Here is a 14,890-nt window from a genome sequence, read left to right as displayed (position 1 = left end):
AGTAAAGTGTTTTTGACTCCATACCTCAAGGAGAGCTGCAATAATGGTTGATGGTTGACAGAGTTTCAACAGCTTTAGAGGGGAGGGTAGGGGAGGGAGGATGCTGCTCGAGGTCAGTAGAGACCTTAAGACCAGATCAGGAAAGAAATTTAATCCAGGGAACTGGGCACAACCCAAGAACAGCGATGAGAAGAGTGTTGCTACCAGAAACCCTGTTTCACATTGATTTCTTTGGCGTAGTTCTTACAGAAAACAGTGCCAAGCCTATTCTAGTAGAAACATGTAGCGGACTCATCTTCAATCGAAAGTGTTATCACAGAATGACTCAGCAAGGATTAGATCGAGTCAAAGGAGAGAAACACTGTCAGATCAATGAGATGGCTCATAAGTCAAATGGCGAGTGTAATGTCCCTTTGGGAGGTTCAAAGGAAACATTAGAGTTGGAGGAAATGAAATGAAGCCAGTATTCAGTCCACAGTGTTGGTTTCTACTTAACGGCATACGGATGATTCAGCTACTTATGAAGCCTTGGCCAGGAAAAAGAAAAGGAATTAGACTTTATTTACAGAGCAACATAGATAATGCTTTCATCAGACCCTTCTTACCCAGAGCTTTCCACATTATGCTTAAAGTAGGTGGGGTGTCCCTTTAATTTGGCAGCATACCTGATTTTCTTTCTTCAAAAAATGTGTTTTAACTTCATTTTAACAGAGAAATTTCACAAGTTTAATATTCAGACAGTTTTTACTGTTTGTAACATTTTTCATGTTTTATAAAATGTATTTGCCCACCGAGCGTGTTCTTATAACGCTCATATTCATTATTTCAACCATCCAAAACACTACATTGAATCATTGAGTTGAAACTGTAGATTGATTGAGATGAATTTTGCATTCATGCACAGTTGTCCAGACTGGAAAAATCAGTTTTATAATGGGTTGTATTTGGTGAATCCAGTGCTGTTATGCACCTGACTGGTCTTTTAGTTTCCCAGACAGCGCACAGTAGCTCTACCCATTAAATGTTACTGGTGCATAAGCCATGCTGAGCTCTCCCTCATTCGCTCTGCTTTTCACGTCTTCACTTTCCTGTGCAGCTTTAATACCTCGCTCTCTGTTAGCCCTGCACAATCCTGCTTCTGCCCTTTTCTTCCTCTTTACATATCTCACTTAATCCTCTTTTTACATTCAGCTCTGTTTTGAAAAGGAGGAGGGGAGTTGGAGAAAAGAATTATGTCACCTACAGCACCGACAACCTTACTGTTGTGCGTGCAATGATGCATATCAGGAAACAGCTTAGAGGGGCAGGGCTTCTCTTCTAGCGCTGTTAATAACTTATGTTAATTGTGTTTGTAAGCTTCAAAATCAGTTAAATGAAATGTGCAAAACAGCTTGTATACCCATTTACATCAAAGAGAAGACCCCCCCCTCATATGTTTTATCCCACATAACATGCTTGTTAGATAGCTCTGACTCTATTCTCCCATTCTCTGCCCCTGAGTGACTACTACATTATTTATGAAGCGGGGATGAGCATGAAGTGGGCATGTACATTTCCTCTGCTGAAATGCAGCAAAACACCAGCTGCTGCCTCCATGCTCGGTGCATTACGGTAGTCCATCGCTATCTAGCGGTGGAGCGGAGAACAGATGCAGAGATAGAGAAGAGGAAGAGGACGAGGGATGCACAGATTTTTGCAGATTCACACTTAAGCAGCAGCCTAATTTTCCCCACAGCAAAGGTACAGTATCATCCCTTTTTTTTCTCTCTTCTGTCTCTTTCTCTAAAGCATGTCTGTAATTGTCATATATGAATGACTTCAGTGATAAGCACTCATTTCTCCTGCAATACAATCAGCCATCCCCTTCATCATGTTGAGGAAGGGCTCAGAGCTGCTGAAGGGAGACAGAGAGGTCCTCCTGGATCTGGACTATGGGGGTGAAGCACAGACCACAGACAGCTATGGGAGTGTGCGGAACGGGAGCTTTATCCCGCCAAGATATGTAAGCACTATTTCACTTTTTTCCTATAATGCTGCAGTATGTTTTCCTTTTGTACAGGAATCACATAGATACAGAAAATAACTGCACCTTCACACAGCAGCCTGTGCTGCTTTGCTCATCCCTTCACACCTCACTGACTTCTCCGAGACGTTGCAGTGGATCTGATATCCACAGTACGACATGGTGTGAGCTGCTGCAGATCACTGGGAAAGTTAAAAATGACTTGTGGTGAAATGTGATTTTTACTGTACTGAGTGATTCTTCTCAATCATGCAGTAAAAATCCCAGCGGTCATCTTCTATCTCATCTTTCCGGAGTCATTATTGCAAATTGGAGGCTTTTACTATGCTATGCAACAGAACAGGATTCTATGATTAAACCTCAGCAAGGAAATGAATTGCCCACATACAGAACAAGGGGAAGTGAGTAGAGAAGCCAGCAGTTCTCACTTGTTTTTAATGAACACATTTAGATAATAACTGAACTGTTTGGATGCTTTTAGCTTTCAGCTGCAGCAGCTGACGAAGATATGGATGGTGATGATCCCATTTATGTTCACTGTAATACAAGAAGTAACCAGCCAGTTCCACAGCCGGGGAATTACTTCAGAGATGGAAGAACCAAAATCGGTAGGCAGCATCAGCATTGTATTTGTTGTCACAGGCTCAGTGATGGATGGCCGGGTCAGTCCTTCAATTAACCTTTGTTGACAACCTGGGTCTAGACTTTGTGCTGGTGTGGGAGGTTCGCTCGCGGAGGAAACGGCGAGGGAAGGGGAAGAGCGAGGCGACCGGTGAGGAGGGGGAAGCCGTGCCCACTGAGGAGACCAGCAGGTCTGAACGAAGGAAGGCTCAGCTGGCACAGTGGAGGGAGAAGTTTGTTCAGAATCTGGAGGGTGCTGGATTGCTCATGGAAAAGGTGTTGTAGGTTAAATTCATCTTATTAATAAATTCCAAATCTATTCATCATTTTTGCTGGCATATTAATTAACAGCGTCTCTATGTTGCCTCTTTTCCCTTTAGGAGGAAACAGCAAATGAAAAGAAAACAATACATTTTCTGAAACTCAGTGCTCCTTGGGATGTGTTGGTGTATTACGCTGAGGAACTCTGTGTGAGAGCTCCATTGCAGGTTAGTCCGGCTGTTTATAATTGAATATGTTTAATTTCAATTCAATTTGCAGTTATTATCCTTGAGATTTTCATGGATGGTTGGTGGGTCCAGACTGGGGCAATCCTACTGATACTGACTTTCCAACTAGTGCTGCCAGCTGGTCAAAGTTCTCATTTTCCTGTGAAATATCTGAACATCTACAGGATGAATTGCCATAAAAATGTTCCATTTGCCACTATCATGAGGTTTCCAATTTTAGCTTTGAGTGAAACTCAAAGTAATTAATAAGTAAAAGTAATTATTCATGTCCTCGTCAGGATGACTTTTCATCTACCGACATCATCAGGTCAAAATGTATCCCTGCTAAGCATCAGCATGGTAGCATTGACATTGTGTGCATGTTAGCAAGCTGATGTTAGGTCAGAACACTTCTGTGCTAAAGATAAACCTCACAGAGCTGCTAGCTCTGTTTTTGTTGCTACTGGCAGAGTCCGCCTTTCCAGAGCTCGATTCAAATATGAACCCACACAGGAGATTCACAGGCAAAATTGCATGTACATGCCAGATGTGATGAGCCTCACAAGAGACAATAAGTTGTTGCCATACTAATTTTTAATCTGAAAACGAGGCTGTGTTTGGCTGTGTTGTAAATAGATTGCTGTTATTCTATTGCACTACTGACAGAGTAGCTGCTGAGGGTGTATCTGTTGCCCCCAGTTGTTGATTTTCAACATTTTGAACAAAGCTCTTCGACCTTTATCACTAAAATATACAGGTGTCACCTAAATAATAAATAAAATGTTGAAAGAATGAATGTGTGTTTGGCTTCCAGGCGCAGCCAAACCTGGACCTGAACACATCTGCTCGGGTACTGAGTAGACTATGCATACCTAACGCAATGATGGAGTCAGTGCCAAACAGGCCCCTGGACTATTATACATGTGCCTTTCGCAAGTCAAAGATGAACAGGTGAGTTTTAACTAACAATTGCAAATAATAAGGTTAGATAATATTATGTCACTGTATATAAAAGTGTATTTGGCTGATAAATGTCTCTCTTCTACAGGTTCCTTGGCTGTGACAATCATCACAGCTACTTCTCTAATACACAGAGACACCGTATTGTGAGTAACAGGAATCCCTCTACAGTGTACGTACTCAGTGAATGTATTCTCTCATGTGAGAGTTTTTGTTTTGCTTTCAGGTGTATGAGATTCTTGCCGGGACGGTGTACGGTAAAAGGAAAAGGGCTGAGGTTGGTGTGGACAGACTGGTAAATGAAGGGGTGTACACAGCAGCTTTCCCCCTGCACGAGGTCAGATATTATTTCGCTGCTCTTTCATCTGATGTAAAGCTTTTTCTCTTCTCCCTCACTGATGAGCTTATCTGTATGTTTTTATTTTTTCACAGGGCCCCTTTCAGCTTCCAAAGTATGAGATTCGTCCTGATGAACTGAACCAGAGGCAGATTCTTTACCATTACTGGGCTCGCTGGTGGAAATGGTACAAGTACCAACCGCTGGACCACATCAGGGAGTACTTTGGAGAGAAGATTGCATTGTACTTTGCCTGGCTGGGTAAATATAAATTCTTATTCACACATATTAGGTAAATCATTCATAAACATTGGGTAGTTATATTTTATGTCCTTGCAAATCTGTAATAAGTTAATAATCTGTAGCATTTTCATGCATGTAACATCCTGTATAACACAGTTGAGTCTGTAACCAGGGCCTGTTCAAAACGCCTGCCTGGTATATTTATCTGGGAAAGATCCATCTGGTGCACAGTTGCACATTTTTTTTAAATTTCTTTTTAAAACAAACAGCAGAAGTGGGTATTTGGCATGAGAAGTTAAATCCATTATGTCTGCACAAAGAGTGTAGCATTCATCGACGGAAGATATCAGGAAAAGCTCGAGACAATAAAACTATTGTCCTCTTCGGTGACGCCAACCCGACCTGTTCATCAAGGGCGACCCAGCATTAAGCTGAGAGCTACAGCCTAATGGATCTTTATGTGTCTGCAGGCTTCTACACGGCCTGGCTGCTGCCGGCGGCAGTCGTGGGAACCCTGGTCTTTGTGTCTGGGGTCATGTCCATGGGTACCAACGCACCAGCGTGAGTCCACATGCTGCACGGGAAATACAAGTTTAGTTGCATAGCACAAAATAAATGAGAAGGAGCTATGAGGGGTGTAGTTCAGTTATGTTGGTCAAATCTTAACACAGCCCTCCTCTTAGACTTCATGATCAATAAAACACATACTGGCTTAATTCAGTATAGTCAGTGGTTTGGTGACATAGCCTCACCTTGCCTGCTATGACCAGTATGTTAAGGTGGCTAATGTCAGCAAACAGAGGTGAGGTTGCCAGATTTGGTACCATCATGCCTGTACAAAGACCTTACAGACAATATTTGGCAGCCGGCAGCAAAGCCATAGTCTGGCTGATGCACAGACATGACATTAGTATCGATCTACTCATCTCACTCTCGAGAGGAAAGCAAACTAACATATCTCCCAAAATATTGAACTATTCCTTTAAGGGATACCAGAATGGGCCATCTATTAAAACCCTATTCACGCACTTCCTCCTCAATTATGTTAAGCAAGCACAGTTTGAGATACAAATATACCCAAGCATCAAAGCAGAGTCTGTTCTGCATTAAAACAAACCCCATAATTATACAGTCCACAGGGGGTGTGTATGCGCCCAATTTATCATACATTATTTATTACCTCAGTGGTGTCCGCTGTATCTGCACTGCTCTGTGGAGTCACTTCTCTTTCATAGTAATTGTACCTCAAAGCATTTGTACCCTAACATTTGTGTTTATCCTCTCTGTTTCTACAGCATCCTGTTGGTTTCAGTGACTGCTGTAAAAACAAGAAGGGGGTTAGAGAGAATGTAAGAGGAGTCAATATTTCAGGAAAGGAAACAGTCACTCTCTCAGATTCATGACGTTCATTAGTTCACACTATAGATTAAAGCCATTGAATTGTTCAGAATGGATGCAGATCAGTCTGCGGCAGCAATAAACTGCAGCCTACTCATGTGATAATGGACAATTAGTGCAGAATAATCTGCTCATTATCTAAATAAGGAAGATAGATGTCTGTCAGTGAGTCCAGGCTTTATTTGTGCAGCAGATCCCATGTGGAGTCCTGGTTTAAATAACGCACTGAATAACTCTAATAAGGTGCAATAGCTCTACTCCCTGGCAGGATTTCAACACCGTTCATATGTTCTATTTTTATGCCTCCATGCCATCGACAACCGTGGTCAGAAGCGTTATGTTTTCGGGTTGTTCGTCCGTCCATCTGTCCATGCATCCGTCTGTCCATCCCATTCTCGTGAATGGATGCCATAAGGGAAAAATTTGGCATAAACGTCCACTTGAACTCAAGGATGCACTGGTTAGATGTTGGTGGTCAAAGGTCAAAATCACAAAATTATTTTTGGCCAAAACATGCTGATGATGTCAACATTTCATACAAAGGATAAAATGTGATGACATTTTATATCCAAACGCCCAAAGGTCAACTTCAGTGTGACGTGTTGATTTTTCTGGCCGTTATTCAACACCTTAACTCAGGAACAGAAGGGGAGATTATGACCATATTTCACACGTGGTTGGAAACTAGATTGGTGACACTAATCTTCGGTCTGGACAAATATTGATGTAAAGTGCAATTTGACTGGTTGGTGGAGGCCACAGGGCTGTAATTCTAGTTACAGTTACTTCACCCAGTCCTTTTAGCTCTCATATTGATAACTATTTGATTAGAAGGCCAAATGTGTCTGTCTCTGTGAAAGCTCCTCGGTCACATGATATGTCAAAATTTGAAAAGCAGTCCTGGTTTGAAAGCTTTAAAGCATGTTTTCTCAATTGTAACTAATCTGTGTCTGTGTGTCTGTCTACAGAAAGGAAATCTGTAACAGCGGAGCTTCTTATCTGATGTGTCCCCTCTGTAATACATGCAAAGCCTGGAACATGTCTGATATCTGCACCATGGCCAAGGTAATGAACTGTCAAATCTTTTCACCAGTAAACAACACAGTTTTTCATATAATGCAAACAGACGTATAGCTGATGTTTGTTTAAAAACATTTGTTCTGTGCCTTTCTTTCATTGCAGTTGGGCTACTTATTTGACCACCCAGGTACAGTCCTCTTCAGTGTATTCATGTCCTTCTGGGCCGTAACCTTCCTGGAGTACTGGAAGCGAAAGATGGTCACCCTCGCCCATCACTGGGACTGCATGGACTTCCACGAAGAAGAGGTGTCACAGTCTCTCTGGTTCCTTTCTTGTTTGCTTTCAGTTGACCACACTGGTCTCAGGTCTGCAAGCCCATGGGATGAGAGCAGGGTCCCCCAGGTGTTGGATGCAACATTTCTTTTGCATCCTCAGAGGTGAGGTGTGTCACCCCACTTAATTATGGCTTTATTTAGCACAACACAATGTTGTTTAACAGCCAGGGGCCAACACCCACAGCTTGATAAATAATGTTTTCAGCATTGTCTCTCATCATGAGCAAACAGAAGCAAATAACACAGCAACACTGTAAAACCTTTTTGCTGTTATTTAAAGGAAGTTATGCACCTCACCTGCGGGGAACCCACTCTATACACATTGGTTCACAGACCCAGGGTCCCTAGATATGACGTCTGCTGCTGGACCAATCTCAGCAAACCAACAAAGGGTGTGTCTTTTGATGCTGCTGAGGAAAAGTGCCCAACCCCAGGGTCTGGGGTCTGGAACCTCCACCAACACATTATCATGTCTGTGATCCCTCAGGAGCGTCCTCGACCAGAGTTTGCAGCCATGGCCCCGACTATGGAGCAGAACCCAGTGACTGGGGTCAAAGAACCCTACTTTCCAGAGAAGACCCGGTTGTCCCGCATGTTCACAGGCTCCATGGTCATCATCATGATGGTGAGACACACTCTAATAGTGTTTTAAAGGCAGATGTTGTGCAGTTTGTTGTTGAATTTCAGGTATATGAATTTAGCATTTCCGTAAATTACATATTTGGTGTAGCATATTCTTTCCTCGTGTCTTTACTATGACCTGTATACATTTGTATTACAGGGAGAGATCAATATATTGGTTTGCTGGTATCAGCTATTATTTAGTGTGACATTAGCCAACATCAATAGTCAAGTCACCTCCGATCTGATGAGTACAGCACAGTCTGTTTAAATTTTTGTGATTACAGTAACAGTCGTACAGTCATTCTCATTATATCTGGTTTCAGCGTCTTTTGAGGTTTTGCTTTTGTGATCTAGTAGAGAAAGAGAGGTGTGCTACTCCACTCAGTCCTGCAGTGGTAACTGAACCCTTTTCTAAGAATGAATCCAGGTCATTTGCCCACAGGGCTGGATATGATCTGATCATCTCAGACAAACCGAGAAGAGTGACTTAGATTGAAGCCTTTTCGTCCAGGTATCTTTTTTTACTGTTGTAAAAACCAGCCAGCTATAGGTGGTGTCGGTGATGATGGCTGCACCTCATTTGGCTGTGCTGGTGTGCCCCACTTCACTGAGATGTCTTAGCTCAGTCTTTGTTCAGCATATTTTTGCTGTTTCCTCACACAAATGACCCAGTATCCCTGTGTCTGCCCTCTCAGCTGTGTGTAGTGATGATCTTCCTGGTGACGGTGGTCATGTGCCGCGGTATCATCAGCGTGATGATGTTCCACACCGGGAGCCCTGTCCTGCGCACAGAGGTATGTCAGCTGTCCTATGAGTGTGTGTGTGCATGTACATGCTTACATTATATTCATAAATGTGTGTTGTCCTTATCAGGCAGGGACCATAGCCAATATCTCCAGCAGCATTGTGAATCTGGGTCTCATCCTGCTGATGGGCCGGGTCTACACTGCATTAGCTGAGCAGCTCACTAAATGGGGTAAGAATCAATACTGCTCTCTAACGCCTGAAACCTCAATATTATATATTGATATCAGCCTCTCGCTGGATCTCCACTAACTAAAAGCTGAGACTCTTCAAAGAGCAGATCACGTCTTGAATTTGATCCCACCATCCTGGGTGAACTAGTGTCCTAGAGTGGGAGAGTGCATGTATCACTGCGACACACAGCACTGAGCATGTGACTCGTTCCAGTTTATTTCTGGGATCCCTTTTACGTAGTTGTGGCCATTGTTTCAGTTAAGATAAAAATGCATTCGCCGAGTTACTGCTGAGGTCTTCAGCAAATGTCAGTAAAATGATTTCAGAGGGTTTAATGTCCATGTTTTCTCTGTTGCAGAGATGCACCGGACACAAACCCAGTATGACAACGCCTTCATCTTCAAGGTGTTCATCTTCCAGTTTGTTAACTTCTACTCGTCCCCCTTCTATGTGGCTTTCTTTAAAGGAAGGTCAGACATAAGTTACTCAGAAATAAGTGAAACATGACGAACATTTACGACGAACGATTTTAACTTCCTTTTCTATGTGAGTAGGTTTGTGGGTTACCCAACCAACTACGGGACTTTGTTTGGGATGCGAAATGAAGATGTGAGTCTCTAATTTACCAATGAATGTCAAAGGAGGACATATTCCAGATCCTTGCTATTGTCTTTTTATCCAAGCATGTTGCTCCAGTGTGTCCTATCTGTTTCTTTCTGTGTGTTTCCAGTGTGGTCCCGGGGGCTGCCTCATTGAACTGGCTGAACAACTCTTCATCATCATGGTGGGAAAGCAACTCATCAACAATGTTCAGGAGTTCATTATCCCGTAAGTGTTTTGTCCACAGGATCGACATACCAGCATGGCTGTTTTGAGACATCAAACAAGTCTGCCATTGGTGGAAAACTTTGAAAAAGCTAGGCTGGATGTAAACGGGGGCAAAAACCAGAATATTTTGTGCATGTAAACGTAATCACAGTCAGCAGTCTGTGTGAGAGCCAACGCAGAGGACTAGGTGTGGTTTCTTTTGTTTGTTTCTCCTGGGGATCGGAGATGGTGGAGGGAGAAGCTTGTACCATTGTCTCAATATAAATAAAAGTTGGTGTGTGTGCTATTTGTGTGATTTGGTTAGAGTGGGCATATGGTACTGATTTGTGTTACAGCAGAGCAGGAATGGATACTAAGATGCCACAGTAGAACCATCTGCTACTGCTTTTGAAGTTTTGAGCCTCGGGGGACTTGTTACTCTGCTCCAAACAGCTCCAAATGAATCCAGCGTTGTAGAAATGAGAAACCCATATTCATGGAAAAACAGCAACACCAAAATTAAGCTCAGTTATTCATTCAGAGTGGCCAAAATGACGAAAGTAGAGACAAAAATCTATATAAAGAACTATATAAACAAAAATGAACAGCAGAACTTTGACAAATGTAAAGAATATCAGAGTTTCTTCAAGCTGTTTGTAGGTTTCATGTTTACCCGTGTCTGTCTGCTCTGACAGTAAGGTGAAGGCCTGGCATCAGAGGAGAACCTTGGCCAAGGTGCTGGGGGATAAGTCATCCCATGAGCCTCAGCGCTGGGAGGAAGACTACCAGCTGGTGCAGTGTGAAGGGCTGTTTGAAGAGTACCTAGAGATGGGCAAGTATCCTCTACTGTATGTCAACAATATACATTAGGATGACAGTATGATAAATATTTGTTAAAGAAAAAAAGAATTATGTCAGAGGTTTGAATTGTCTGCTGTGTTTCATCAGACCAATTAAAATGACGGTTTGTGCTGCAGTGCTCCAGTTTGGGTTCATCACCATCTTCGTGGCAGCGTTCCCCCTCGCTCCGCTCTTCGCCCTCCTCAACAACTGGGTGGAAATCCGTCTGGACGCCCACAAGTTTGTGTGCGAGTACCGCCGGCCGGTGGCTGAGCGCGCCCAGAACATTGGAGTCTGGTTCAACATATTGGAGGCCCTGTCACACCTGTCCGTCATCGCTAATGTGAGTGGAGTGAACATGATATGCACACAAGACTGGAAACTAACCTCTCCTCTACGTTATCTTTTGTCGTTCTTCTCTTTGTCGTCTGCAGGCTTTCCTTATAGCCTTCACATCAGATTTCTTACCCCGCCTGCTCTACCAGTACAAGTTTGATAATGATCTCAACGGATACGTCAACTTCACCTTGGCTTATGCCCCACTTAACTACACTGAGTACCCCATGTGCAGGTACACTGTGTCTGGATGCATGTGATCTGAGACTGGGGAAACACTCTTTGCTTCTAAATTTCATGTTTTGCTTTTCAAATATATTTAATTTCTGGTCATTTTGGCTAAAAAAGTTTGACAATGTGAAAGAGTCCGTCTGACTTCAGATCACAGACCTGACCAACAGAGGGTAGTCTTACCAATGTTTAACACATTGTTCGCTGCCTCTGCTGCATGTCATGCACACCAACCGTTACACAGTATGTTCTGCAGTAACTCTGTATCTGTGTTCATTTTCAGATATAAAGCATACAGAGACAACAATGGCAACTATACTCTGTTCTACTGGGAGCTTCTTGCCGTCAGACTTGGTTTCATCATTGCTTTCGAGGTATGAAGAGCGACGCTTTGTCTCTCTGTTCTCTAAGTTGTTTAAGTTCTGTTAATGTTCTGTGGCACAGAAGATTAAACTGTATCAGGCTCAGCCTGCACAGTTGATACTTATTCGGATCAATGTGTGGTTTTGTCTGTGTCAGATCAAAGGTCTAGGAAATGAAAAGGACACTGAATTATGAGGTTGAGTAGAGGGAGGACATTGAATTAGACAAAAAAAATCCTTCTGCTCACAATATTTCAGAAATTTCAGCGGATGGCGTTTGCTCGGTTGCCATGGAGATAACTCTATTTACTGTTAAAGATGAAAAGTGGCTAAAAGCTCTGGATGAAATGTACTAAATGGACTCTTTAGCATCTTCTCAGGTGACCAACTAGTTGTGTGCTCCCCCTCCAGCATGTGGTGTTCTTCGTGCTGCGAGCCATCGACTGGATCGTACCAGATGTCCCTGAATCCCTGGAGCTGAAGATCAAGAGGGAGCGCTACCTGGCCAAACAGGCGCTGACCGAAAACCAAGAGGCCCTGTTGGTGAGTCGAGGCCGAGGGGCCGCCCCTGCCACCCCAGGCACCTCCAGCCCAGGTCAGTAGAGCAAGGGGGTACACACACACACACACAGTGCCGTGCAACACACACTCATTCATAAAAGCTGACACTCTAATTCTATTATTTAGGGAAAGAGCAATGTAGTCAAAAATGTTTTAATGTCACAGAAATATGAGGCTATTACGTTGAATTACTCCAAGAAAACCAACAGTTTGGGAGCATTTAAGTTGATGAAGTCTGTGCAGAGATAATAGACAATCCACAATAGACAATTATAAAACATGTAGGTCGAATCAAGCAATCTGAATAGCCCACATATGATTGTCATATACCACAGCTGTGACGTCTAATTCCTTTGCACAATTCAGTATCACTCCGGGTCATAGAAAAAAAAACACATCACCTGCATGTATACAGGCTGTGGGCTAGCTTGGTAGTTAACACCTGAACCAGTAAAGTTGCTGAAGAGCAGCCAACTCACGCTTGTGTTTATTCTTTATTCACATTTTTTTGCGTCAGGCTGAACAACAACCCAGCTGTAATATCATGAGATATTACTTAAATCTATCAAGGTTACATAATATCTGGCCTCAGCTCACATCATTTTTAAATTTCAGCTGAGGTTTTCAGTCGTCTGCTGCCACCCACATATAATGTAGGCGAACACAATATTATCTTTCTGATATCTGAGTTAAGTATCAGAATCATATTATGAATGTTTGATGCTGTGCAATTTGTTGTTGTCCCTGTGGTCCCACACAGGTGATCGTTGCACCAGCAGAGTTCACAGGTTACATCCAGTGTTAAACTTGTCACTGTTGATTCTCATAAATAAATTCCAGATTTTAAAGGCTTTTAAAAGCTCACCCACCCATGCACATGCCTCCGAAGAGCATTTGCAAAGCACCTGCGGCTGGACTAACTGTTATGAACTCGCTACACTGCACACAACATGATCATTAAAGGTAATCTGTGTGGGATCTGAGCCAAATATGTCGCTGTCAGACGAATTTGATTACATCAATAGACTGTGTGAGCTGATGTGTGCCAGCCTAGTTTATTATATCTTCTATCAACACTGCTGTTGAAGTGTAACTTAAAGGAATGACATTACATTCAAGCAGGAAGTAAACAGCAAGCAGTTCAAATACACCCTGTGTCATATGAGGCTGACAGTAAGACTGTACATTTACATTTTGTCCTATACAGTCCCATAGTGTATTTTCATCCTCGTCTGTGTGTGTGTGTGTGTGTCCCTGTGCTCTGACCCATGCTGTTGTTGTGTGTCTCATGTCCTGAGTGTTGCTGGATGAGGGCAGGTGAGTACTGCGCAACAAGTAAGTAAACAGCATTCTCAAGAATTATTTCAGGTATCATAGCAGAGCTGATCAAAATAAAATGATTTTAAATCTATAACTCATTCAGTGGAATTAATTCATGACACCTAAAATGCATACAGTACTACAGAACTGACCAGCTGATATATGTGAGTCTAAATACAACAACAAAGTATCTGTAAAAGACAGAGGCCCAAAGGTGAACAGGGTTCTTGGATCATGCCAGGAATTATAGTTACAGACATTATTTGTCTGAGAGCTGTCGTCATGGGACCCAAATGTACTAGTGGGAATAAACACTAAAGCCTTTCCAGTGTGGTTTACCGTATATTGAATTGCTGCGACTCTGGCTATTCTTTTTTAAAATAACTTTCTTTTTTAAAACTCACAGTAATTGAAACAATATGTTTTATTGCCTGTGTCACTTGTATAACCAGTTTGTGAAATATAGATATAACATAGTTTCAGCTAGGTGTAATTCAGTAGCATGTTGAAACAAAGATTGTCTGTGTCAGCTTTATTTTCCTTTCCGTATCTCTTACAGCAGTCAGTCTGACAGAACTAATTCTCTCCTCTGTCTCTCTGCTCCTTCCCCATTCCTTCTGTGTCCAAACCAACTGCACTGCCTCCCCTGAAGCAAGCGACGTGTCCTTTGGAAACATGAGTTAGGACTCCAGAGTGGAAAACGAGAAGAACAGGAGGGATATTGGAGGAATAAAAGACGCTCCCTCACATCTGGGATAACATGAGTGAAATTTTTCCCCTGTTGGAATACTGTTTTTGGATTAGGATTTTGTTTTCATTTTACTTCAAATGCAGGTGTGTAATGGAGGCTTAACTCACCCCAAGAACAAAAATACCCTAAAAATAAGATTAATATAGTTTTGCCGATGCACTGGGCCCAATTTTCTTCAAGCCTACTTGCAGTTTTTGCCTATTGTACATTACCCACCTCTGAAACCAGTTAGAAAACTTCAAAAGCAAAACTTTCATTTTCCAGCTATCCCAGTCTTTTGCAGAAATGTAAAAGTAGTACATACACATAAATAGATGTATAAAAAAGAACAGCATTGAGGCTGTGTACTTTGGGGGACAAATTAATAGCCTCTTGGCCAAAGCGCAACATTTTCAAAGTAACAAGCACAATATCTACCATGAAGCCACATGCTTTCCAGTAATACGTTGCATTTCAGTGGCTAACTAAAGTTGCAGCATGATTTGTTGATGCCCTCAGACTCTTTCACACAGACCTGACACCTGCAGCAGTGTTCATCGGATCTAGATCTAGAAAGTGAGGGCCTCAAACCCACTAATTTAAATTGAGGTTATATGTTTTAAAGACATTAAAGGGTGACTTAATCCCCCCTGAAAAGTGTTTTAAGTTCCCACCT

At 42.4% G+C, this 14,890-nt stretch overlaps 2 protein-coding genes across 2 annotated transcripts in view; one reads left to right on the top strand and one right to left on the bottom strand.

Annotated features, from left to right (window-relative positions):
- LOC139210208 (solute carrier family 25 member 45) overlaps window positions 1-14,890 on the bottom strand; it is a 180,195-nt gene that overhangs the window by 158,194 nt on the left and 7,111 nt on the right. The window lies entirely within an intron of this gene.
- On the top strand, window positions 1,871-14,268 carry ano11 (anoctamin 11). Its single transcript, XM_070839951.1, has 23 exons — window positions 1,871-2,002; window positions 2,505-2,631; window positions 2,727-2,920; window positions 3,025-3,132; window positions 3,947-4,083; window positions 4,181-4,238; window positions 4,319-4,429; window positions 4,525-4,690; window positions 5,143-5,233; window positions 7,039-7,135; window positions 7,253-7,396; window positions 7,913-8,050; window positions 8,745-8,843; window positions 8,923-9,025; window positions 9,386-9,497; window positions 9,582-9,636; window positions 9,758-9,855; window positions 10,530-10,666; window positions 10,812-11,017; window positions 11,109-11,245; window positions 11,525-11,615; window positions 12,015-12,198; window positions 14,137-14,268. Exons 1-23 carry the CDS (start codon window positions 1,871-1,873, stop codon window positions 14,166-14,168), a joined length of 2,757 nt encoding a protein of 918 aa, XP_070696052.1. The 3' UTR covers window positions 14,169-14,268.

This window comes from Pempheris klunzingeri, chromosome 11 (genome assembly GCF_042242105.1).
Source record: "Pempheris klunzingeri isolate RE-2024b chromosome 11, fPemKlu1.hap1, whole genome shotgun sequence".
NCBI lineage: Eukaryota > Metazoa > Chordata > Actinopteri > Acropomatiformes > Pempheridae > Pempheris > Pempheris klunzingeri.
Note: the sequence above shows the minus strand (reverse complement) of the source record. Positions and strands in the feature narration are given on the sequence as shown.

Coding starts and splice junctions, on each gene's coding strand:
- ano11 (XM_070839951.1), top strand. CDS start 1,871: ATGTTGAGGAAGGGCTCAGAGCTGCTGAAGGGAGACAGAGAGGTCCTC. Junction 9,856..10,529: donor GTTCAGGAGTTCATTATCCC/GTAAGTGTTTTG, acceptor CTGCTCTGACAG/TAAGGTGAAGGCCTGGCATC. Junction 11,018..11,108: donor ACCTGTCCGTCATCGCTAAT/GTGAGTGGAGTG, acceptor TGTCGTCTGCAG/GCTTTCCTTATAGCCTTCAC.